The 26,548-nt window shown below is 40.7% G+C and overlaps 1 pseudogene and 2 gene segments (V, D, J or C); all 3 read left to right on the forward strand.

The window, feature by feature from the left end:
* The first annotated feature begins 1,252 nt into the window (after nucleotides 1-1,252).
* LOC120096972 (T cell receptor alpha variable 19-like) lies at nucleotides 1,253-2,620 on the forward strand. The segment is given in 2 exon segments: nucleotides 1,253-1,410; nucleotides 1,594-2,620. Coding segments are annotated over 2 exon segments (453 nt in total).
* A 10,365-nt stretch (nucleotides 2,621-12,985) lies between these two features.
* Nucleotides 12,986-13,875, forward strand: LOC108353000 (T cell receptor alpha variable 22-like). The segment is given in 3 exon segments: nucleotides 12,986-13,037; nucleotides 13,218-13,546; nucleotides 13,783-13,875. Coding segments are annotated over 3 exon segments (474 nt in total).
* An 8,841-nt stretch (nucleotides 13,876-22,716) lies between these two features.
* LOC134482041 (T cell receptor alpha variable 23/delta variable 6-like) lies at nucleotides 22,717-23,274 on the forward strand (annotated as a pseudogene).
* Nucleotides 23,275-26,548: the final 3,274 nt, after the last annotated feature.

The following is a 26,548-nucleotide window of genomic DNA, read 5'->3' on the forward strand; positions in this document are numbered from 1 at the left end:
ATACCCTGATAAACTCTGCAGAACGTTTTTGGTGTAGCATTCTTGCATTCCCATGCAGATCACAATGTTACAACTTAATGATCCAGGACAAATTACCACACATAGAAAGTCACGCTGCAGTACAGACAGGAACCACAAGGGGGAGCTACCCCTCTATGCTATTGATAAATACAAATTCACCCAGTGCCTCTAAACAGAATTCCCAGGCTGAGGGGAGTGATTGTCTTACTTAATATATGAGACGACAAATTTTTAAAAAATCTTGCAAATGATTTGATGCCAGTCATGTTTTTCTGCAAGAACCTTTGTTACTGCAAAAAGAAGCTTTTGATGAGGAACAGTGTGTGCGCGCGCGCGTGTGTGTATGTGTGTGTGTGTGTATGTTTGTATGTATCTATGTATGTATCTATGTATGTATGTGTGTGTGTTGTATGTATGTATGTTTGTATGTATCTATGTATGTATCTATGTATGTATGTGTGTTGTATGTATGTATGTTTTATGTTTGTATGTATCTATGTATGTATCTATGTATGTATGTGTGTGTTGTATGTATGTATGTTTGTATGTATCTATGTATGTATCTATGTATGTATGTGTTGTATGTATGTATGTTTGTACGTTTGTATGTATCTACGTATCTATCTATGAATGTATGTGTGTTGTATGTATCTATGTATGTATGTGTGTGTTGTATGTATGTATGTTTGTATGTTTGTATGGTTGAGGTTTTTGTGGGGCTCTTTTAGATGCCTCTGCCACTGTGCCCTCACTCATAGCACAGAAATATACTGCTGAATCCTCAATCTGCGTGGCTCTGATGATGAGTCCAATGGAACTTTTTGACATCTGGAAGTTCAGAGAATAACGACCCTCTGTTGCATTTTCCTTGTTGTAAGAATCCTGACGAATAAGGAAAACCATTGACTGAGATGAAGTTTTGCATTCTTTTTAAATTGTCAACCTTTTGTTTTTCTCTAGTGAAAAAAGGATGAATCTATAAAACCAGAAGCAGCATGGCTAGGTCATTCACATATTACTAGATTTCATAATAAGTTGCATGTCCTGCATTATCTATCTGAGCAATTTGAAAATTAGTTCATCTTCTTACGATGGTTTCCAGTCGATTATAATAAGATCGACAGGTCTTCAAAGCAGTCTAACATTCTCCCACATCCATACAGGAAGTTATCACAGGGCACAATTAAACCTGCCCCATAACTGACAGCGGTATTTCCTGTTGGGGTGGTTGCACCACACAGACCAGTAACTTTGCTTGTTCCTCTGAAGCACACAGTATAGGTTAAGATCTGGGTTGAAAGAGAACATAGAAAATTTCACTCAAGACAAGAGTTAACAAGATGCTGGTTCTAAGCCTTCTGGGAGCAGCTTTCAGCTCCATTTGCCTTGGTAAGGATGTTTCCCAGCATAGGGTCAGACCCTTATTCCTGAAGGTCACTGGGAGAGGTTATTGTTCTCTGCTGAGGCTCAAAAGAGAGAGATCATTGGAACTCTGGCTCATAAGCTACTTCATCCTTTGGACTCTCGCTGTTGTAGTTAAAGAGGCTGATATCTCTGTGTTTTGTCCTTTAGCAACCAGCATGGCCCAGAAGGTAGTGCAAACTCAGGCTTCAATTTCTGTGATGGAGACGAAAACTGTGGCAATGGACTGTGTGTACGAAACCCGGGACAGTTCTTACTACTTATTCTGGTACAAGCAAACGGCAAGTGGGGAAATGGTTTTCCTTATTCGTCAGGATTCTTACAACAAGGAAAATGCAACAGAGGGTCGTTATTCTCTGAACTTCCAGATGTCAAAAAGTTCCATTGGACTCATCATCAGAGCCACGCAGATTGAGGATTCAGCAGTATATTTCTGTGCTATGAGTGAGGGCACAGTGGCAGAGGCATCTAAAAGAGCCCCACAAAAACCTCAACCAGAGACAAAGGTTCTGAGAATATACTCCACAGACAGGAAGAGGCAAGGACTATGGTAGCACAGGAAAGGGTTTGGCAATAAACTTTAGTACAATTCATGTGAGATGTCCATTTTAAATCAGTTACCTGAGGTATCCATGTTCAGGGCTAGCACAGGTCGGCACTAAGTCCTCTGCATCTATCATGGCTTCCAATTGAGTGGTTTTGTGGGATCCTAAGTGTTCAAACAAGTGGGTTTCTGATTCTTGTGCCTTCCCTTGAATTCTTTTCTTTCTCTTGGTTTGTCTTGTTCAATTTTGATGTGATAGACTTTATTTTATCATTATGTTATATATTATTTTTTAAGTTTTGTTGTTTTTTTCTCTAATATTTTCTAATGAAAGGCAGAACATGAGTAGACCGAGATGGGAAGGTCAGTGGGGAGGAACTTGGAGCCAGATGCAGTAGTGAATGTCTGTAGTCCCAGAGCTCAGAGGTAAGCACAGACTAGCATTTGGAAAGTATTTCTTTGTCTACCCACAATTTGTATCTAAGCAAATCAACAGGACTCAGCCACTTGATTAAATCTGCCTGGGACAAAAACGTATATGTAGAAAAAAGTAAAACACAATTCAGTACAGCTTCATAATCTACTGTTGGTGTTATTCAGGTGGGAAAACTATTAAACTACTTTCAGATCAAATGAGTAATTCTACTGTTAAGTTTTTTAACTTGAAAAGTTGTTCTGTCATTTCTGCAGTATTTTTATGGAATGTCTAACTGCCAGACAAATTATTAAATAAGATGTCATACACTGACTTTTATCAAAGCTAGAATTGGGACCAATTAAGGCAGAAAAGTTTCTTTTAAGTTAGACCTCTTTCTATAATCATACTACAAAAGCCTTTGTGCAACAAGGACAAGTATAAAACTTCCACAAATGCCCTCTTCTGGGCAAAAATATAATTTTGAAATCTGCCTAAATATACCGATCTCATTTGGAGGCTTCTGCTGAGGGGACACTTCAGGTGGGTCGCCTGTCCAGGGTCTTCATTATAAACTGTGTAACTGAGAAGGAGTCAAGTCCCGGATGTCAGTACCATGCCAGCACACATCAGATAGTAGAAGGCAGTGTCTAAACAAGTGCGACTCAGGAGGAGAAGAAGACAGAGAAGGGGAGGAAGGAAAGGAGAGAAAAAGTTAGTATGGTGAAGGAGGTGGAAAAAAAAACAGGGGGTGAGAATAGGCGATAACACATAAGTAAAGTGATTTCCCATTGAATTCATGTTATGGTTCCTTTCACAAAACGTTAGAAATGTTGTTAGTATGTTAGGCTGAAGAAATGTGGAAGACGCCCAGATGATCATTCTGAACTTCACCAGGCATCTGGATTTTCCAGTGACCCCTCTTGTGAAAGATGAGAGTCGGGTAGTCATAGAGATCTTGAATCCTGGATTCCCCTTATAAAGTAATAATAAAAGTTCATCTTTTGGGGACTTAAGAGCCTTGTTCCTAGGTGGGGTCTCTTCAACATCAAAGCCTCAGCTAGTGCTGGGTTACAAAGGCCAAGCTGCACAGCTGCTAAGAGCAGAGAGAAAAAGAGTATGGCCGGCCAAGTTTTTATAAAAGATATGACCCTGGTTCTGTGTCACTTGGCACAGGACCCTGGCTTTCAGAGAATGACAGAGGTGACAGGGTAAACCCCGCTAATCCTCGGAGGTCTGTGATGTGTGTGTGTGTGTGTGGGGGGGAGGCAACAGTTATTAACAGTGAACAATTTCAATTTAAATCCAAGTCCTAACTGATTCAGGCTGCAAGCATGTAAAAGGTGGACAGGCCAACGCAGGAGACATAACAGCGCACATCTTTCAGGGTGAGGGCCACAGATCCATTATCACAGACTGCAGGAGGGTTATTCCAACTTCTGTAAGTAAGGTGATTGATAATGGCCGCCAGGCTCCAGACTCTGCTGCAGTCTAGAGATTCTGCTGTTATTTTAGGGGTTTCCTGAAATTACTCACCATCCACCCCACATCTCAGAGACCCTTTCTTGCTCATCATAGCTCCTCTTTGTTGCTACCGAGTCCTCTGGTTGGAATTTTTTGTTAGGTCTATGTTGCACTCAGTAACTTGATTAAAAACTGCCTGTGACAAAAATGTATATGTAGAAAAAAGGAAAACACAATTCAGTACAGCTTTATAATCTAGTGTTGGTTTTATTCAGATGGGAAAACTATTAAATTACTTTCAGATCAAATGAGTAATTCTACTGTTAGGTTTTTTAAAGGAAAGTAAAACTAGCCTTCCCTTGCTGCTTCCCTCCTCCAACTGTCTAGGGTCTCGCACCTTTGCTTACCCGGCTTCCTATTCTGCATCCAGTGGACTGGGATACGTTTCTATTTTGAAAACAGAATGAAGGTAGTTATTAAGCAGGTACTACATTTGATACAAAGCATTGCTCGTCCTTACCTATTAGCCTGTCCCTTGTCTGTCTGTAACCATTGTCTTTGTCTTGCCCTAGCTGAACCTGCCCACAACCCACATGCTTTACTCTGCTTGTCCTTTTTGTCATCTTGTTCCAGACAAAAAGACACAGGCTTAGTAGCTTGATGTTCCCCGACATCAAGTGACATGATAGTACACAGGAGACCTGAAAGACAAGAGGTACGTGCTCAGTCAGCAAAGGGCTTATGTGCAAATGTGAGTTCCTTACTTCAGTCCCCAGCATCACCTCAAAGTAAAGCTAACTAGTACAAATGGTTGGTCCTAAAGGCTTATACACACAAGCAACACTCAATGGACTCACCAGGTTATATTTATATATTTATTCCCATGTTATATATAAATATACAACATACATACAACACACATATGATGTGTATGTGCACGTGTATGTGCATGCTTACATGCGTGCTTGCATGCATGCATGCATGTGTAACAATAATAGTTGAATAAAAGAGGCTGTGGATTTGAGAGGGGATAGAGGAATACAAAAGGGGCTGGAGAGAAAAGAGGGAGAATGAAATGGTACAATGCTATGTTAATTAAAATCAAAATTTTGAAACTAAAGCTAGGACTAGTGGCAAGCTCTGGCAATCTGAACACTAGGGAAGAAGGGCACTGGTGCTCAACTGACCCGAGAGCACAGCAGAATCAGTGAGCTCAGCATCAGGGAGAGACTTGTCTCAAAAAAAAATGGCAGAGAGTGGTTGAGAAAAATCTAACAATTTCCTCAGGCCTCTACATACTTGTATCCATGTTCATGTGCACATATATGTACATGCTCATAAAACATACACACACACACACACACACACACACACACCACAGAAAGAGAGGGGGGGAGCACTTTGCATAGGTTTCAGTGATGTGGTTCCTTCTCATATTCTCAGCACACTCGAGGATACCCCCACGTCTAGCACAATAGCCAACCCAGGAAATATGATCTTGGAGTCCTGGATGAGTGACTCTGACTAGCTCATGGAAGAACAAAGCTAACTGTGGATAGCAGAGGCTCTGGGTACACAAAGAAGGAAGATATTTAAAAACAAACAAACAAACAAAGGAAAAACCCGTCTCTGCTAGACATCAAGTACGAGTGCAAAACAGACTGAGCGCTAGCAGAAACCAAGAAAAGACAGCGGTCGCCAGACAGTCCCCTCTCCTGCACAGAGCCTACTTCCTCCAGTTTTTAAAGCACAAAAACGTTACCCAAAGCGTCATCTTTTTCTTTCTTTAAAACTGAATATTTAGCAGTGCATTTACTTAATTGTGCTTAGTGAACCTTTTTAATATTTTATCCCCTTCATACACACCTCCAACTTTGTTCCCATGTCATCTTCTCTCTTACCATCAACTGTGCTTCTCCATCTCTCTGTTACGCTGTTAGTAGTACCTTCATCGCTTCCCTTCTCGCATTCATTTAACTTCATTTTGAACTTTCATTGCCATGTCAATTTAACTCTAAATTCCTGGGAAGTTTTATTTTATTTCTTTTGCTTTTGTTATGTTCGAGTACATTGCTCTTTTCTGCTTTCCCCCTATCTTTGCCTCCGTTCCTTTTTATTTCTAGAAATTTATTTACTCTTATTTCTACTCTTTCTGCCCTTCCCCCACCTCAACAGTAGGTTGCTCAATGCAAACTCTCAGAGGTTTCCAAAGCAACACATGGGCAAATAACATCACAGAAACATAAGAAATGTGAAAACTATAACTTTATACCCAAAGCTCATAACTCTTCAACTACTAATTTTACACCTGAAGGGTTCACATTTTTATATTTTAGATTTTTTAAATAAATGATAGGTGCAACACCTTAAGTTCCAGAAAATGACTGGTCAACTACTAAATTTAAAGATGAATTCAATACAGGGCATAGAGAATAAAGTCAGACTTCAGAGGGAAGGGAGTTGGTATGAGAAAAGCAGTTCTAAGAATGGAAAGACAATGTGGAAGAAAGATTCATGTTGCAATCAATGGCCCCAGACCCACGAGAGAATAAAAAGCCTTCATTGGAATTAATGGACTACGAAAAAAATAAAATTAAGTTAGGAAGGGAATATTGGGAGGCGGAGGATACAAAAGCCAGTATACAGATACCAGACACCTTCTGTGTGCAAGTAATAAAAAAAAACAGGCATAAAGTAAATCAAGAAAAATTATTTCACTATGGCTTAAAAAATGCATAAACAACAGGTGGAAGATCTCCCAAAGAAAACTTTAATGAAGGAAGAATTGAAAAGGACACTAGAAGGTTGTCTAGTTAAAGTTTCTATTGCTGTGATTAAACACTGTAACCAAAACAACATGGGAAGGGAATGTTTTATGTTTCATTACCTACGAAAATCAAGGCAGAAACCTGGAGGTAACAACATGCAGAGGCTGTGGAGGAGTTCTGCTTACTGGCTTGCCCCATGCAGTATGCTCAGTCTGCTTTCTTATTCCATCCAGGACCACATGACTGAGCTGGGCCCTCCCACACCAATCTTCAACCAAGCACATGGCCTAAAGACTCACTACAGATCAAACTATGGAGGTATTTTCTCAAGAAAACTCGTAAACCAAATCATTTAATCAATTTATGAATTAATGACCTGAATAGATACTCAAAAAAATACAAATAGCCAGTAAGTATTATAAAAGGTTTTCAATCACTTTAGCTCTCAGGGAAACACAAATGAAGGCTTCAGTCAAATGAATGTCACTTCAGCTAAGTCATTATTATAAAACTAACACAGACACCACTAAGGACGTAAGGAAAGAGAAGTCCTTATACATTGCAGAGGGGTTATAAACTGGTATGGTCACTGTACCAACCCGTGTGGAGGCTGCTCAAAAATTGAAACCAGAACGGCCATATGATCCAACCACGTGACTAACACATATATCCAATGGACCCTCAGACCATGAACCACAAAAATACCTGTACTTACACACTTCCCACCAACTAGGAGATGGGTACAACCCAAGTGACCTCCAATGGGATAATAAATAAGTTATGCATTAGCTTAGGCTGTACAAGCTGATCACTCGCCTTCCTTATGTAAAAGGTCAGTGTCCATATTTCTTGTTTTTCACTGGTATGAATATTAAGGTGATAAACGGATACATTAAAATATTTGTTGTATCATTTAGATGATAAATGATCTAAAAACTTCCACGTGGGATTAGAAAGTTCATGCTTCAGAGTTTCTTACTTTGAGTCGTAGGCCTAAGAAGAGCCCTCAGGGATGTCCGCATGGTTTTGAGTTTTATATTGTTTTTAAAACTAAAATGTATGGAAAGCCTTCTCTCTCCGAATTCCCTGTTACTACAATTTTATTTTGCTTTATAAACTTTATTAAAAGAAAGTCTTGAAAATAAATAAAAATATCACACACCAAAATTAACTAGACTCAGAGTCTACACAACTTAATGAACCCTTTACCCACACTTAGGATTGGCCGATGCCAATCATTACGACTGTAATTTTCCAAGAGATGATAAGGTGGCCATAAACATATTTTGGATTTAGAGGAAGTGAATAGCTGAGTTTCACAGACTTGTGTGGTCAACGTATTTTTCATTGTACACTTCGGTGTCACCAAGATCCTACAGCCTTTAGCTGCAGCTTTTTTATATTGTGATTTCTTTTTCGGTTGCTTAACTCAGAGTCAGTTTATTTCCCAACAGGTTCCAGTGTTGGGATCCTTATCTTCCCTCCCTGACTCCCTCCAGTTTTCTTTTCTGGTCTCGCTGTTCACTGTGACCACACCGTCCCCTCTGGTCTGTCTGAGGGGACTTCTGTCTTTTGTGTGCTGCCTTTGGCACAAAATTGCCTCACTGAATGGATCTATTAAGGCTTACAATAATTATTCTGATTCTTCTATAATTTAATTCTTCATAATTTAATTCACAACCCCTCACTAGAACTACAATCGTGGCAGTAGAAATGGAAGGTGATGCTCATGACTGCCGCCCTCTGCTGTTCAAGACTGGAATAGTCTCTTGTTGACAGCCCTACACTATGACAGGCGTCATTCCTAGGACTCAGTGACACGTCAGAGAAATGGCAAAGAGACGTTCCCATGGCTAACTTAGTCCCTAATCAGTGTGACACCTGTTGAATTTAATTCTGAATTAGTGCAGCAAACTTGAAATTGTAAGTTTCAAGCCTGCTATAATAGTTTTCATTTACTTGATTTACTTCTGTAATTCTTTTTTAGGTTCAATAACCCTTAATTGGGGTCTTCTTGTAACTGTACATTTTTAATGTTTCCTAGGGACAGGTGAAAAAAAAAGAAATCATGATGTAGTAGCATCAGTCGAATAAAATGTTATAGTTTTCTGAACTGTGATATTTCTGATAAATGCCTTTAATATATCAAGATATTGTATTTTTCACACTAAAATTTTTGTGCACATCTTCTGTTCACAAAAAATTTTAAAGTCACAAGTTTAACACTTTAGATTCTAACATTTTAGAATTTATAGCTAAATTTAGAAAATATAACTTTTCCTTGATACATGAATGTTCCAGCTACTTTTCCATTTGCTATAACAAACGATGGGCCGGAAGCAAGTTGTATATGAAAGCTCTTATTTCTGTTTAGAGGCTACAGGCCACCATTGAGGAAGTCAGGGCAGGAACTCCAGGCAGGCGTTAAAGCAGAACCAGGAAGATGTACTGCTTTTTGGCTGGCTTCTTGTGTTTGCTCAGCTCGCTCTCTCATACAAGCTAAGACCATGTACCTTCCCAGGAGTGGAATTGTCCACAACGAGCTAGGAAGTTCCAGATTAATCACCAATCAAGAAAGTACCTCAACAAACATGCCCACAGGCTAATCATAAGGAAGCAAACACTTAATTGGGGTTCTCTCATCCCAGGTGACTCTAGTTTGTGTCAAGTTGATAAAACACTGACCCATAGAATTGACCCTTTTTCAATTTGACACACAAAGGCAACACAATTAAAACATGGCCTTTCTTTTCTTGTTATTTCTAAGATCTCTTGCTAATATGATATAAACCACGGTATAACTTTAAAAGCCCTACATTTGTTGTTCGGTCTCTAAAATACTCAGACTCTCTTGCAGAATCAAAAATGATGGACCAGGGCACAGTTACAGTCATATCAAAGAAAATCCCAACATTCCCCAGTGCAAATCAAATAATGGAGCTAAGTATCTGGCCTCTGGAGTTCACTCATGGTCTTCCCGGTTCCAAAGAGACTGGCAGTTCAATTTCTCTGACTCTCCAAGCCACTGCAAGCTGTGCTTGTTTCATATGCTTATATGAACAAGCTCTTCTTCATACCAACTGCATTTCCTGGTGCTCCCCACAGAAGTCATGACATCTTTACTATGCTAGGAACTCCACTACAACTGAAGCTTCCCATTTACTAAGACCCTCTTACAGCATCTTCAAGGACTCTAACTCTACCTCAAATCACCAAGCCTCAAATTCTCTATATGACCTCTTCAATCACTATGTATTTTTCTGAAATACATTTATACATTATTGATGAAATTTGGCTGCCATCTTGAGATGCAGTTTGGGTCCCCTCTGCACCACATCTGTGTGTAAACCTTGAGGAAATACTTTCTAAATTTCACTCTAATTATTCTTTCCTCTTCTTAATCATAGGTGATTTTTAATATTCACTTAACCAGCATTAATTATCTTAGTAAAGCAGAAATTTCACTTCAGAGCTGATTCTTCTGTCCTACCTGACCAGAAGCCATAGATTCTTATCTCAAAATACCACACAAACATTCCAAGTAGAGTCCATGGGAGAGTCTTAAGCTTCCCTCAGAACTTTTCAAACAGGGATCATCACTAACATTCTTTTCTTCCATATTCCCACATCTCATTAAGCATGGTCAGAAGCTCCAAATTCTCTACCGTTCATATACAAAATAGTTCAAGACATAAAAATTCACATGGTCAGGTCCATCAGAATTGGTACCAATTTCTGTTCTAGTTACTGTCCCTGTTAACTGAGATGAAACCAACTTAGAAAAGAAAGGGTCTATTTCAGCTTACAGGCTGTAGTCCATCATTAAACAAAGTCTAGGTATGGAATCCAGGCAGAAATTAAAGAAGCGCCATGGGAAAATGATGTTTATTGGCTGGTTCCCCATGGCGTGCTCAGCTCGCTATTCTACACAGCCCAGGATCACAAGTGAGTCGGTCCCCACGCCTCAAGGGGGCAATTTTTGAGTTGAGGTTTCCCTTTCCCAAGTAACTCTAATTCATGTCGGGTGAGAGCCAGACAGTGAGAAGCACATCAAAATTTTAACTTATTTTGAAATTTGTTCTCTACAGGACACTGTTCTCTAATTAGGAAATGAGTTTTCTGTAGATTAAAGGAAAGATACAAAAACTTACTTTCCCTACTGAAGTGGTAATTTCTGGTTTCTTTGGAGACTCGACTGTGTCATGTGATGCTTTTCTGGAAACTGTCTTATGAGAGGATGTTTTGCTGAGACAAGTGTGTTTTTCTGGATGCCGTCTTGTGAGAAGGCATATGATGTTTTCCTGGAGCAGATGCTTGAGAGTGTGAAGGATGTTTAGGAAGAGTATAAATATAACCCCACAGACAGTGAGAGGATGCTCTCACATTAGTTTACCTTGTAATGCTTCACTGGTCGTTACTGAAAATGCTCTAGCATTGCTATGCCTTACATCACTTTGCTGGTCTCCAAAGATTTTTGATTGTCATGACTTCATAGAGAGAGATTTGCCAAAAAATGTCTCATAGTATTCCTGCTGTTTCTGAAGACTTGTGCTGATTTGATGGAGCCTTGTGGTTTCTTCTGGATATGGCTGCTGCTACCGTTCATGTTTGGGTGCTTGCTGACTGGACTGCAGCTATGGCTTGGATGGCAGCTACTGATTCATGTTTGATGTTTTGGACAGGACTGCTCATATTCTGACAATGAACATTACAATCTCCCCAAAGAACTACTTCTAAACAGCTGCGTATCTCCTTATCTGATTAACAATCTTTCACCCCTACCTTCGGTCAATGGCTTAGAAGGAAGGTTAAAGCATTTAAGAATCCTTATAAAGTAGGTTATGATAAATCTACGTCTGTACTCTACTGCAATGGCCATAGTCCTGACTAGGCATATTTTAGTCAGAGGATTTTTAGCAATGGAAGAAAAATCTCAGATACAAAAGGAAGATCATCGCCAAGAATTGCTCTTCTTGCTGGTCCCTTCAATCTCCCTGTAGTGAAGGAACCAATATCTCCTCAAGCTCAGAGCAACCTCTGTGCTCTTCTCTGGGCACTGGTGGTGTCCTGGTTATATTTGTTTTCTAGAGAATCCCTGACAGGAGTCAGCTGCTTTCTGCTCCTCTTGGTGACCTTGCTGGGCATCCTGAAGCTTGGACAGCTCTGTGACTGTCACTCATCTTTAGTCCATCTTCAGAGAAAGAACACTGTGTGGCTTCACTCTGAACAGAGACCCTGCTGTGGCTCTGAAGCTACACACAGCACTGAAGCTACAGGAGGGTGCGGAGCCCAGGGGCGCCCCAGCATGATGGCTGCACCTGTGCATGTGCAGCAGCTGCTCTGGAGCTGAGGGGCAGCTGCTCATCCCTAGTCCCTCAGGGTCCTTCCCTGCATGTGTGACACCCTCACCTGGGTTTCCACTGCCTCCTGAAGCTCACACCAGGAAGTCAACTTGTATCAGGCATGGGGGTTTTCAGACTGAGTGCAGGAAAGATAAAAAACTCTCCTGATCATTAGACTGAGGCAGCTGCATGCTTCTCTGCACTGAGTCATGAGTGCAGGCTGGACACAAACCACCTGAGAATTGATCAATAAGACATGCGGGCACTTTCAGGGATTTTGTCATGTTCTGAAAAACTTTAAAATGCGTACTTCCGTTGTTACAAGTGGGAAGTACACTGCTCTGTGCAATCACCAAGTGCAACAGCACACCAGCACTTCTTGCTCCTTTTCCTCTGGAGCTTACAGACAGGCTTGTTTTCTCTTCCCACTTCCTCCTCACAGGCCCTTTAAAACTATTTACCACAAACTTGGGTTGTAAAAGGAGTGACCAAATACACCTGCCTTATCTATTCCAAGAAAAGGAGATCATTAAATCTATATTACATAATAATTATTATCTTGTTACTCTATGTGATTGGAGAATCTCCTTTAAATCAATTTATAGGGCAAGGAAAACATTTTAGTCAGAGCATGCACCCATATTCTGGATATAATATTCAGTTGTTCTTTTGTACACCACTCCTCAGGCTCTTGTTGATACAGTCCAGACACTTTATTCTTAGGGTAAACTGGTCCCCTCCTCCTCAGAGTTTCCTCGATTGTCTTAGGTCCCAATATCATCAAAGAACCATCTCCCCTCACCTCCTCCACCCAGACTCTCAGCCAGGTCTGGTTTGGGAGGAGCTTCAGGCTCTGAAGGCTGGGAGGGAACTCAGCAGGGTGTGGCCTTGCAGGGCTCCTGGGTGGAGCTGACTGGTTGCAGGAGGAGGGGACACTTCAACAGCCACCCTGACACTACAGCCCAGGGGTTGGTTACTTGCTTTTGTCTCCAGCAGCCACACAAGCACCATGAAGAGGCTGCTGCACTCTCTGCTGGGGCTTCTGTGCACCCAGGTTTGCTGTGAGTCTGGCTGTCAGCATTCAGGGCTCCTGAGAGGATCTGACTCAGCACATGGAGGGGTGGGAGTGCAACTTAGGAGTCCTCCAGAGCTCCCACCTTCTCAGAGGACATGGGTGTGCTCAGGGCTCTGTGGACACTGCAATGACAGCCATCTGTGTCTCTTTCTCTGTTTCTAATCAGGGGTGAAGGGGCAGCAAGTGCAGCAGAGTCCTGTGTCCTTGGTTATGCAGGAAGGAGAGAACGCAGAGCTTCAGTGCAACTTTTCCACCTCAGCAACCCAGCTGCAGTGGTTTTACCAACGTCCTCGGGGAAGCCTTGTCAGCCTCTTTTACAATCCTTCTGGGACAAAGAAGAGTGGAAGACTGACATCCACGACACTCACAATGGAACGACGAAGCTCTTTGCACATCTCCTCCTCCCAGACCACAGACTCAGGCACTTATTTCTGTGCTATGGATGCACAGTGCTCCCCACACACCTGCAGCCTGTACACAAACCTCAGCGGAGTGGTTATGTCTCTTCCTAGTCACAAGACATCAGGAAGACACCACAGTATATGTATCTAGTTCAATGCCTCTTTCCCGTGTTTGTAGAGTTTCACCCTCATCTAAACTTTGAACCGCATAGGTTCAAAACTTTGCCCTTTAGCTTCATTTCTCCATATAAACTCCCTCCTGAAGTAGAAATTTTCAACTTAGAACTAACAGAAGCTGATGGGATTACTGAATCAATGTAAACATTTTAGCCACAGTGTGCTGAACTTGTAAAGAGTAAGGAGCAAAAGGAGAAACAGGCAAAGGCTGACATCCATGGAAAACTGCTGTGGACAGTGATGTAGCTTAGATGTGCCTCAAACACATTCAGTCCTGTGCAGAGTGGGTCATGGCAAGGATGGACACGTGCGTTTGGCCTATTGATGCACTGGGAAAGCATCCCCCAAACGCGTCTATGCTGTTAAACAGATGTGAGTGAGATTCACACTGTATTTTTTCCTTACCTAAGTTCTGTGCATATCCTTGGAGTTTCTCTGGACCAGGAATTTGCCCTATTCTGAAGAATGGCCCTGCATGTTTAAGAACATGTTCTTGGCTGAATGGATATTTATGAGTGTTGGGGTCCAGGAATTGCTTCACAAACCCCATGAACACCAATCTCAGTCAGACAGGAATAGTTCATTGAGCATATGCCAGGGTCACAGCCCTGATTAAGGAATTGAACCATAACACCAGGTGCAGGTCCTCCAGGACTTTTAAAGCCTTGGCACAAACACCTGTGCCAAGTTTTTCCACCAATCAGGATTTAGGGAGATTTCCTTAGGGACAGCTCATCGTTGTACACTGCTCCCATTGGTTGGGGTATTCAACTGTGGCATGGGACTTGGCTTTTCTAACATCCATGTCTTCACTTGTCTATCAGGATGGGACTTGTCTAACACTCATATTTCTTTTTGCCAAGTAGTATGTCAGTCCCAAGGAGGGCTTGGAAACTTAAACTTTACTCAATCCCTACTCAAAATGGAAATCTTATTTTAAATAGTTTCTTCTATCTCTTATGTTAGGGGTCCATGCCCCTGGTAGGCTATAAAAGCTAATACCGTAAAAGCTTACACACAGGTGCAGGAAGAGCTGCTGGGTGGTTAGTTTGGGTCCAAGTTTACAGTGAGTAACTATACAAACAGTTCTACTGATTCTATCATGATGGTTCCCAAGAGCTTAGAATGTAACAGAATAAGTAATCACCTTGGGCATTAGAAAGTTTTCTAGTAACAGCAGAGAAAATTTCCCTATAATGACAGCCTAGCCAGGTAACTGTTACCTAGGCCTTAACATTTTACTTAGGCCTTAACATTCCATTAGGCCTGTACTGGCTAGTTTGTGTGTCAACTTGACACAAGCTGGAGATATAACAGAAAAGGAGCCTCAGTTGTGGAAATGCCTTCATGAGACCCAGCTGTAAGGCATTTTCTCAACTAGTGGTCAAGGTGGGAGGACCCAGCCCATGGTGGGTAGTTCCATCCCTGGACTGGTGGTCTTGGGTTCTATAAGAGAACAAGCTGAGCAAGCCAGGGGAAGCAAGCAAGTAAGAAACATCCCTCCATGGCCTCTGCATCAGCTCCTGCTTCCTGACCTGCTTGAGTTCCAGTCCTGACTTCCTTTGGTGATGAACAGCAATGTGTAAGTGTAAGCTGAATAAATCCTTTCCTCCCCAACTTGCTTCTTGGTCATGATGTTTGTGCAGGAATAGGAACCCTGACTAAGAAAGGCCTTAATACTTTACCTAGACCTTAACAGTGAGATAGTGTTGCTACCGTCTATTTTCTTTTTGTTATTTTTTCACTGTTCCTATTTATTATTAACAGTTAAGTACTGGAGTCTCTGACTATTCTTGTTAAATGATCTGTTTCTACTGAAGCTCAGTCAGTTTTTGCTTTATGTATTTGGAAGTTTGTTATTAAGTACAATGTAAATGTTTTATCTTCCTAATGAATACCATTTATTTCACTTAAGACCCAACTGAGGCAATCACTCTGGCACTAATTTATGTTCCTGGCTTTGAAACTGATTATTTGGCTGCCTTCCTGTGCCCCTTTCCATACACTGCCTTCAGGTAGGGATATCTATCCCATGCTGTTAGCCTCACTACCCCCGACCAATCACCCTTAAGCTTCATCCCTGTTTGAGTAGCCTAGACTTCTCTTAACTGAGCTCTACCCAGCCCTGCCAACCCCTTCCTCCTAACTGTACACCCTTAGCTTCTACTTTAGGGAGTCACCAGATTTAAAACACTATCCTACCCATCACTGCAAGGCAATTATTACCCCTCCCTAATCGGAAACACTAGACCAGCAACTCCACACAATCCCACTACTTGCTAAGTTACACATAGTGTCTAACACACCTGCCTTCCTTCATATCTTTTGGCATAACCCCCATCAGGTAAGGGCAGCCACATTTTTCAAATAAACACATCCAGGCCCATTGAATATATTTGCCCACATCCTCAACCGGGGAGACTAGATTCACCCCAAACTCAACTCTGTCTATCTACACTAATGCTACCCACCCTCATTGTTCACACCCTTTCTCTAAGTAGACACTGGAGTCACCCTACCAACTGTACTCATCACTGAAATGAAAGAAATGTCCTCTCTGGGGAGGAACACTAGACCCACCCTTTCACTCACCTGAGGACTGTGTGCCCCACATCTTCCAGTCCTCTTTCTTCTCCCCCTTTTTATGCAGGGAATCCCAACTCACTAATATTCATTACCTGAGGTATCAGCAATTCTACCTATGCCAGTTTTTTGTGGTAAAGGCCAGAGTACCTATTCTGAACCCCAGAAGTTTCACTGTGAAATCCTTTAACCCTACAGAAATTCTGCTCCCATGTTGAGAAGTCTCGCTTAGCTTGAGCTGAGTTGGGACTACTTCTGAAACCCTCTTCGAACATTAACACTGATTTTCCCACAGACTGAAAACTAAACCCCATACAGCTATTTGGAATAATAGTAGACACAGCTTCAAACACCAATTTCATAGAATAAAGATAATATTTCTATACCAAAACTAAGTAGCAATGACCTAACTCCAGATTTCTGGGTACCATTGCAAATACAATTAGACTCTACCAAAAATTACTGCTACCATAAGTAACATACCCCAAGAAAAGTGACTTAGATGATGCACAGACATGTTTTCAAAATAGCAATAACCGATATGATCAAAGAACTCAAAAGAACATGGATAAATGCTAGAATGAAGCTCAAAAACATAAACAACTTGATGGAATATTGAATCAACACATGATATAAAATATAAAAATTTAATAAGTAAATGCTTTGAAAAAAACACAAATGAAACTGTAAAAATTCGGAAATATGTATATATATATATATATATATATACACACACACACACACACACACACACACACACACACACAGAGGTAAACTTCATAAATAAGTGGACCAATTAGAAGAATGTCAAGTCTTGAAGACAGAGGAATTGAATTACTCAGAAAAAGAAATGTCAAGGAGGAGGAGGAGGAGGAGGAAGAGGAAGAAGAGGAGGAGGAGGAGGAAGAGGAAGAGGAGTAGGAAGAAGAAAAGGAGCATAGTCTCCTGTCCACTCAGAGGGTGAAACAAAATGAGACAAATGGGTTCCACATGGCTCTGAATCTGGCAGGAATCCCAGGAGTGTTATAGCCCTCACAAGAGAAGTGAGGAGGTCTGGGCACCTTGTAGAGAACAGGTAACTGGGATCATGGGTCTCACATCAGCTACCATGGCAGCATCAACATCAACAGTAGATGTGGCAGCAGCAGCAGCAGCAGCAGCAGCAGCAGTAGCAGCAGCAGCAGCAGCAGCAGCAGCAGCAGCAGCAGCAGCAGCAGCAGCAGCAGCAGCAGAATCTTGAACCTGGCCTGCAGCAAGGCAGGTTCAAGGCCCAGCAATGAATGCTTTAGGAGAGAGAATTCTTCCCCAATATGTGACTGATTGCTCATGGTCCTCTCAGGGAGGTGTTGTGGTTATATGTTCCAGAGCAGGTACTGAAATTGGTAGGAAGTGACTTGACTCCTGCTGATCTCAAGTCTCGGAGATTCCTGTGGTCTGAGCTCACTCAATCTTACCAGTTGAGTGAGCCCTCTTGACCTTCAGAGGAGGAAGAAGGGAAGGATGAGGATATGAGAAGAAATAGACCAACACAGAAATTCTGGACCAATGAAAACGTATAAATAATGGATATAGAAGGAAAAGTGATTCAGATCAAATGCACAAAATATATTTTCAACAATATAGTAGATAAAACCTTTTTCAGTCTGAGGAGACAGATGCCTTTAAAGATCCAAGAGGCATATAGAGAACCAAATAGAACTATAATGATAACACTTGTATTTTATGACCACCAACACATTAAATTTATAGAACAAAGAAAATACATTGAAAGGAACAAGAGAGAAAGATCAAGCCACACACAAAGGTAAACTTATCAGAATAACAGTACATTATCCAGTGGAGATCATGAAACTCAGAAAGCATTGGTCAGATGCTCTACAAGTTATGAAAGCCCACAGATGCCAGCCAAGACTATACCCAGCAGAACTATCAGTCATAGTGGAAGGAAAAGGGAAAACATTCTACAATAGTCTTGAATAATATATAACCATTAAGCCAGCTCAAAAGAAGATGCTGGAGGTAATACCTAAGCTTGAAGAGAAGATTGGTTTCATCACATTGAATCAAAATATGTCTAACAGAAAGCCACAAGGGCAAAACTCACAGGAATTAATACAAATTTTCAATAATTTTAACATTTATGATATCAACTCCCTAATGATACAAGAGATACAAACTAAAAGATTAGATCAGAAAGTAGGGTACAACATTTTTGCTGTTTCTAAGGAATAAACCCCAGTACAGGTGGACACCATCTTAGGAAAGAAACATACCTCAGGACAGGTGGACACCATCTTAGACAAAAAGAGGGAAAAATAGTCTTAAGCAAATGGGACAATGAACAAGGATGTGTAGCTACTCTAATATCTGACAAAACAATCAGAAGACACACCCCATGGGTAGATCCCAATTTGGGTCAGTCACTGGATGACCTTTCCTTCAGGCTCTGCTCCAGTTTTGTCCCTGTTTTTCTTTTAGTCAGGAACAATGCTGGGTCAAAAACATTTCTTAAAGTGTGTTTCCTAAGACATAAAGCAGGATGCGTAGAGCCAGGGGTCTTAGAAGAGTTGGTAAAGTGGGGAGAATATGACCAAACACATTCTATGAAACTGTCAAGTAATTAAAATAATAGAAGCTGATTCTTTATCTCTATCAACTTTAGAGCCACCTTATGTCTGATCTAACAGTAGTGTAGTGACCACGGCTCCTTCACAGTTGTCATATAGCACGTAAGCTTTCTAACTTATTTGAACTTGTACAGAGAGGATTGTGAATGCCCCTAAAATGCTCAAGGTTAATGCTTATACTCCAGGTTGTAAATATTAAGATTCTAAGATTTGACTTCACGGTTTATCGGGGTCTTGACCTGAAAGAGACTTAGTAGAGATCTTTTGTTCTTTCTCTCATTGGTTGAGACTTTCTTCTCCCATTGTATTTATTATTCCTTTGATATCTATTACAATTGTAGCCTGATGGCCATGAACTCCCTCAGCTCATGCTTATTTGAAATGTCTTTATTTCTCCACCAGTGCTAAAAGTTAATTTTCAGAGTATAGAAATCTTGTTTAGCATTTATCTGCTTTCAGGGCTTCAATTATATCATTCTGCTTTGAAGGAGACTCTAATATTACTCGGGAATTTCTGTCTTTGTATAGAGTGATATTCCCCCTTATGTCTTTTTACATTTTCTGTTTGCTTTGTATTTTTGAAATCTTGACTAAAATATTATCTAGACTGGTTCTTCCCTGGTCATGGGTACTCAAGGTTTCAAGGACCTTTGGTTTCAAATATTTGCTTCTTTCTCTACATTTGGGAATATTTCTGATATAATATTTTGAATAGTCTCTCTATGCTATTAGTGTTTTTATCAGGTCCTTTCCCCCTCCCCATGATTTTGGGAGCTTAATCTCTAGAGAATTTCCCAGAAGTCTTAGTCATGCTCATTCTTTTTTTCTTTTAACTTCATAAGTAATGTTTGAATGTAGTATCCATCACCTTTCCCCCATCTGTAATATTAATCTCAGCAATAACCATTCACTAATACTTCCTTTATTCATTCATTCTGTTTGGTTAAGTATTTTAATAATGCCTTCCACTGAGTGTTTCCATTCATTATTTTTCATTTCCAACAATTTTTTCTTTTAAGGATCTTAAATTTCTTGCCCTATTCTAGTTCAGTTTTGCTGACGTTTTTCTTTTTACTGCTTCCTCCCCAGGTTCTGAATTAAGAAGGAGTCTAATCAGAAATGCAGTGCCTGAGGACCCACTGTGTGCTCTGTAAAAACCTCACTCACAGCAGGTATGGTACAGACATCACATTGCAAAAGGATCGTTCTTCCCAAACATGTCCAGTCATCTTAAGCAAATTCTCCAGATCCCTCTGCGGCTTGCCGCAGTGTAGGAGAGAAATTGTGACAGCTGCTCTCAACAGGACAAAATCTCTTTCCATGGATAGGAATATTGGTGCCAAAGGAAAAGTTAGTGAGATAACGGTTTCTGCGTAGAAATTCTAGGAAGCTCTGGAAACTGTTGAGTGAAGAGCTCTGTATTTGGCCACAGAGGGGCAGTGCTGTATCAGAGGAGATGAAGTGTGTTTCTCCTAAGTACTTATCAATGAATCAGTGAGATTATGTACTCAGACTGCATTTGCATATTTATTTGCATATATATGCAATTTTAAAGGGTCCATGAATTTGTGGAAGGGAACAGAGGTAGGGTTATGAAAGAGATTGGGGGGAAGAGAGGAAAGAGGTAAATTATATAAATACATTTTAAATTTTAAAAACTACATACAAATAAATCATCTCCTAACTTGCTTAAGTAGAATTAGAGAGAAGCAAATGACACACACCTATCTGGCCATCTAACTATATTGTGCTTGTTTATCCCAAACTCATAGTGTTGACAAAAGGACTTTAGAAGTGAACACTATTAGATTCATGCTATCCTTCGAGGCCAGTGCCACATCAACTTCTCTATTGTACATTTATAATGCTGACACCCATACCATGCCCATTCTTCTGCCATACGAACATGACCCATACACAGAACTATGTTATTTGTCCTTTCCACATGAAATCGACTCGTGGTTTGAAGCCATTTCAAACTCTTCTTCAATCAGAATCTTTTCTGACTGGATCAGGAAGCAGGGTCCACACCCTTTCCTTCATGGCCTTTGTCTAGACACACAGGTGCCTCAGGGAGCCTTCAGTTTTCTGTTCTCTGTAGAAGATTGGAACTGGGTATGTCATGAAAGACACCCAAGCACTGCCCATGCAGTGGGCAGCTGGGCACTCAGCAAATGCATAGCAGGTCTGCCTCATCTTCAACCTAACTTGCTTCTGTCTTCAGATCACCTTAACTTTTTTCTTTTCTAGTTTTCACACATAAAAACAAATTATGATCTATTTCTTTATGTGTTAATGTTACTTAACATCGTATCTTCCAGCTCTATTTTCCTACAAATGACAGGATTTTGTTCCTTCACATGGCTGAGGACACTCTCTCTTCTCATGTGCAGTATCTTGTTCGTCTGGTGATAGGTGGTACCAGGCTGGTTCTGCATCTTGGCTATCATGGCCTTGCTGTGGTAAAATGCATAGGTAGTATCTCCTAGCATTGAGAAATACATAGAAGTAGAATATCTCAATCATTGGTAATTTCCTTTCTTTTTTAATCTTTATTACTGTTTAAATTTTTTATTAAACTTTTAATAAAACTTATTTTGATCATAATTCAGCGCCTCTGCTTCTCTCCACAACCCTACCTACCTAAATTTATGATCTTTCTTCTTATCTCTATTTCCACTAAAAATATAAACATCAAAATAAACAAACAAAAACTAATAATAGAAAATATAAAAACAAAACAAAATGAGTCAAAAAGCCCACACCATAACAAAAACACAAATCAAAACAAAACCTCAACCATAGAGTCAATTTTGTAGGGCACTGGACTGACTATGGAACCTGGTTGATAGACCTGATAATACTCCACTGGGGCAAACTGAAATTAATTGAAAATATTGCATCTGTCTATCCCAGGATCATAGGACTGACAAATAAGACTTTAGAATTAAATGTTACCAAATTCAAGACCAGGGCCACATCAATTCCTCTAATGTACATTTGCAATGCAGTCACCCATACCTTGTCTGTTATTCTGCCACACTGATATGACCTGAGCCTAGAATTGTTATATATTCTTCCCACTGGGAAATCTACTCATGATTTGAAGAGAGTTAAAACATCTCAGTCAGGATCTTCTCTGACTGAATTGGGAGCATTGTCCACACTCATTCTTTCATTGTCTTGTCTAGACACACAGCTATTCATTGCAAAGAGCATCTTGGTTAATGGCGACATCCCGAATTCACTTCCCTTTCCTGGTGCTTGGATTTTCCTATTCTGACCCTTTGCATGTTTCCTGCAAGCTACTACAATCTCTGTAAATTCACATGCGCATTAGTCCTGTTGTTTACAGAAAATACTGTTCCTTGGAGTTGTTCACAACCTCTGACTCTTACAGTCTTTCTACGTCTTGAAAATAGATTCATTAACTTTGATGGGAGTACATTGGTGAGAGTGTCCCATTTAGAGCTGAGTGTTCCAAAGTCTCTCACTCTATGTACATTGTCCAGTGGGGCTTTGTGTTAATTCCCATCTGCTCTAAGAAGACTTCTTTGATGATGTTTGAGCCAAGCACTGATCTGTGGATGTATCAATGTCTATACTGCTTTGCTTAGTGGCCATAACAGCACACATTGTTACCACCCTGTGCAATGTCTTTATAAGGAAGGGATTTGTGATCCTCATGACTCAATTTTCATCAAAACAAATTTGAGCAGAACAGGAAGTGCTTCCTTTGTCAGAAATAGCCTTAGACTAGTGTGCTGTGAAGGGTGGAGCCTGCTGAAAGAACTGAGGTGCCTGTGAAGGTGGAGACAGTGCTCTGTGGGGAGAAAAAAGGCCACCTGAGTTCCCCACAAGCTTCAGTCTAGGAGAAATGGACAAGATCCTGACAGCATCATTTTACTCCTAGGCCTTCACCTGGCTGGTGAGTCATGGAGGAGAAACCCAAGGATATGGGATTAATGTGGAGGCACAAGAGAATTGGGGCACCAGGAAGTCATGATATCATAAGCAGGAAGTACATTCCTGGGAAGCTAACAACAGTTGTTATTTCTCTACACAGAGGTGAGTGGCCAGGAGGAGAGACGTGACCAGCAGCAGGTGAAACAAAGTCCCCAATCTCTGACAGTCTGGGAAGGAGGAACCACAGTTCTGAACTGCAGTTATGAGGACAGTGCTTTTGACTACTTCCCATGGTATCGGCAGTTCCCTGGGGAAGGCCATATATTCAGGATCCAGTAAAAAGAAAGATGGACGATTCACAGTCTTCCTCAGGAAAAGTGAGAAACAGCTCTCCTTGCACATCGAAGACTCTCAGCCTGGAGACTCAGCCACCTACTTCTGTGTAGCAAGGGCACAGTGCTCTCCACACACCTGCAGCCCAGACCCAAACCTGCAGCAGAGGCTCCAGCAAAGCCCTGCTGCGGGCTGAGCCTGGCAGAGATGCACAGGATTTGTCATGTGCAGGAGCAGGTGAAGAGGTCACTCAGTGAGTGTGAGGATTAGACCATTGGTCCAGAGACAGACCAAGCTGGAGTCATGGCTTGCTTTCTCTCTTCTCCCTCGAGAGCAGCTGGCATCTTCCATCCATTCCCTTAGCTAGTTTAGATGAACCACTTTGCTGTGTAGTTGTATAATTAGTTCTCTGTGTGATTGGTTTGTGGAAACTATAAATTACAGAGGCTGTCTCCCTGCACTCTTGTCAACAGTGTTCTGAATGTGTGGTGTTATAGTGCAGTGTCAAGAGACATTGACTTTGGTCTTGGGATAGAAATAATGTAGAATTTTCTTTTACCATCAATTTCCTCGGATGACCAGAGTAGTGGTGATTCACATGACCACTTCCTCTTGTTTTGCCTCTCATATCCTCATCTATCTCCAACAAATTCAAGTATGCAAAGCAGGAGGTTTTCACAAGGATGCAGTAGTGTCCACAATAGACAGATGACATCAGTGGGGAAGGAAGAGTTCAATTTCCTCATGTAGTGAAAATGTGTAACCTTCACTAAAGAAATAATTTCACATGTATATTTCATAGATGAAGAAAATATCAAATGGATGTAAAATTTCTATCATATAAAATCAGCTTCCATGTTTATGGCCATCTGCAATGCACAGAATTGAAAAAGGACCTCTCATTGCATAATACTTTGCTAGCTTTACTCATTTGGTGCTGTAGAAATAAATGCCAACCAGGTTTTTAATGGAAAAACTTTCATTGTCTTATAAGTTTAAATATTTTCTTGTCATAGAGTTGATGTTGTGGTAGCCCTAAACTACCTAGGAAGCTAAGTGAGGAGGAATGTGAGCCTAGGATTGGGAATCTAGCCTTGGCAACATAGTAGAACTCTTTCTCAGGAAAACAAAATGAACAAACGCACTGTGGAAGATGTTTAATGTAAGAATGTGAAGGCTATAAATTCTCTTACTCTCATCCACAGTGAATAGATTTTCAGTATCAAAAAGGGAAAATTACAAAGGAAAATAAAGCCAGTTGGCTTTTAGCCAAGAGATATATCTCAAAATACCAATAAGTGACCTTCCAGGGTCCTTCAAAATCTTCTCTCCTTATTTTAAACTAGAGTCAGAAATTGCAAACAGCATTTGTATCTGATTGGGGTAGGATTCACAGAACATAAAGACTGAGCTTGCAAGTCAGCAGGAGAGGCAAGGCATACTTATAGGTGTACCACACAGAATTTGGAAACTGGGTACCCTGAGGCAGAACCCTGAGCTTCCTCTGGATTGAAAGACTGGAAATTATTTAAAGAGAGCTGAGAGAGAGTTACGGCAGATTGATGTAGAATAGCATAACAATAACCATTTCCGTGTCTTCCTGTGCTGGGCAAGCAAATGTCTGCTTTTAGAGTTTGAGGTTTGACATAAATTCCTTTGCCAGATGCATTTTCAGCCTGCAGTCAATTGTGTGTGGGGGTCTCCATGCCTTCAGTGTCTGAATAAAGAAATATTATTTCAGGAAATTCTGATATAGTCATGGTTTTGTAAGAGAAAGGTGATTTACAGACGGATTTTGTTTTTCTGAAAACTCTACCAATAACTGCAGACCATCAACTGTGGCCATGCTCCTGTGACAGTGAATGGCATCACTGAACATTGAGATACAGAAGCTCCTCACTCTCATGCTTCTCCTCCTGACTCCTGCCAAGATCCCCAGAGCTGTGTCATCGGATAAGCCTTTGTTGGGGCGGTTGGCTCTCCAGGACCCAATGCAACATTTCAGTCTCACAAATCTGTTTTGATTTTGTTTTTCTGTGATGCTTTGTGGATGTGAATTCCCAGTGGTTTTGGCTAAGGAGGAAGGAAGGGTAAGGATTTCTGGTTTGTCTCTGCAGAAAAGCCAGGATTGGTGATCATGTTTCACCTTTACTCAGACTGGAGTCGGAACAGTTGAAAGTTGAGTGAGTATAGGCAATAGAGTGGGGACTCATGCGTATCTTCCCAACTCCCTTTTCCAGTCTACCAACTTCATGTTCTTTCTCCCTCTCTCAGCTTCAAAAAACAAAATAAAACAAAAGTATCACCCACCCCAAACAACAAAATCAAAACCCACAAAATAATAATCAAAACAACAAACAGGCCAATAAATTTAAACATGCCAAAACAAAGCAAAACCGACATGGCAGGCGTAATGGGAGGGGAAAACCTGAATAAATATGCTACATGAACAAAAGTGTTGATTGTAAAAAGAAAGAAGCTGTTGCAATTGATTCCTGGTGCTAAAGAAAACGACTTTTCTTCCATGTCGACCACGACATCAGTGAGGCAGCTCTGTCTCCTAACTCCATTTTATGTCCGTTTTCACATTTCTCAGTCACATCTGCCTTGACCACACACACATTGGGAATCTCTGTAACCCTGACCTTGGTCCAGACATATTAACCAAAATGATATGCATACTGACTAAATATGAGATAAAATAATTGAATACAGAGTCAAAATAAATGTTGGGTTGTGCCTGAAATTCCTACCCATGTTCTGTCAAAATAGAAGTTACAAAGTTACTAAGACACTAGCTGAACTTTGATATAACTTTTTCTTTATATTGTTTTTATAAAGAGGCTGTATGCCTGACCTTTGACACCTTTGACACCAAGAGACTCTAAGGCATTACCATTTTATTGGTCACTGGCCAAAAATGAAAGGGCTCTTATAATCTTGATTACCCTAATTAGCATGGTAGTCTGCATTCCACCTACACTACAGGGCAGGACCCCTAACACATAATGGATTCCACATACTCTTTTTATTTTTGGTTTGGTTTTCTCTTTTCACTGTTTTTTTAATCTGTTACATTGTTTTAAAAAAATAATGGTTTTGAGACAGAGACAGACAGAGAGAAAGAGAGAGAGAGAGAGAGAGAGAGAGAGAGAGATCATGGAGTTGGGTTAGGTAGAAGGAAGGGGGAAGGATTTGGGAGGTGTTGGGGTAAGGGGAAAATATGATTAAAAATATTGCATGAGGGGTTGGGGATTTAGCTCAGTGGTAGAGTGCTTACCTAGCAAGGGCATGGCCCTGGGTTCGGTCTCCAGCTCCGAAAAAAAAGAAAAAAGATAAAGAAAAGAAAAAGAAAAAATATTGCATGAAAAACTTGTTTTATGAGGGAATAAATAAAAATTAAAAAAAATTGTTCTGAGATGGCCCCTCAGGCCTTATCACAGATCACAGATTGATTTATTAACTTTGAT

The sequence above is a fragment of the Rattus norvegicus genome, chromosome 15 (genome assembly GCF_036323735.1).
Source record: "Rattus norvegicus strain BN/NHsdMcwi chromosome 15, GRCr8, whole genome shotgun sequence".
Taxonomy (NCBI): domain Eukaryota; kingdom Metazoa; phylum Chordata; class Mammalia; order Rodentia; family Muridae; genus Rattus; species Rattus norvegicus.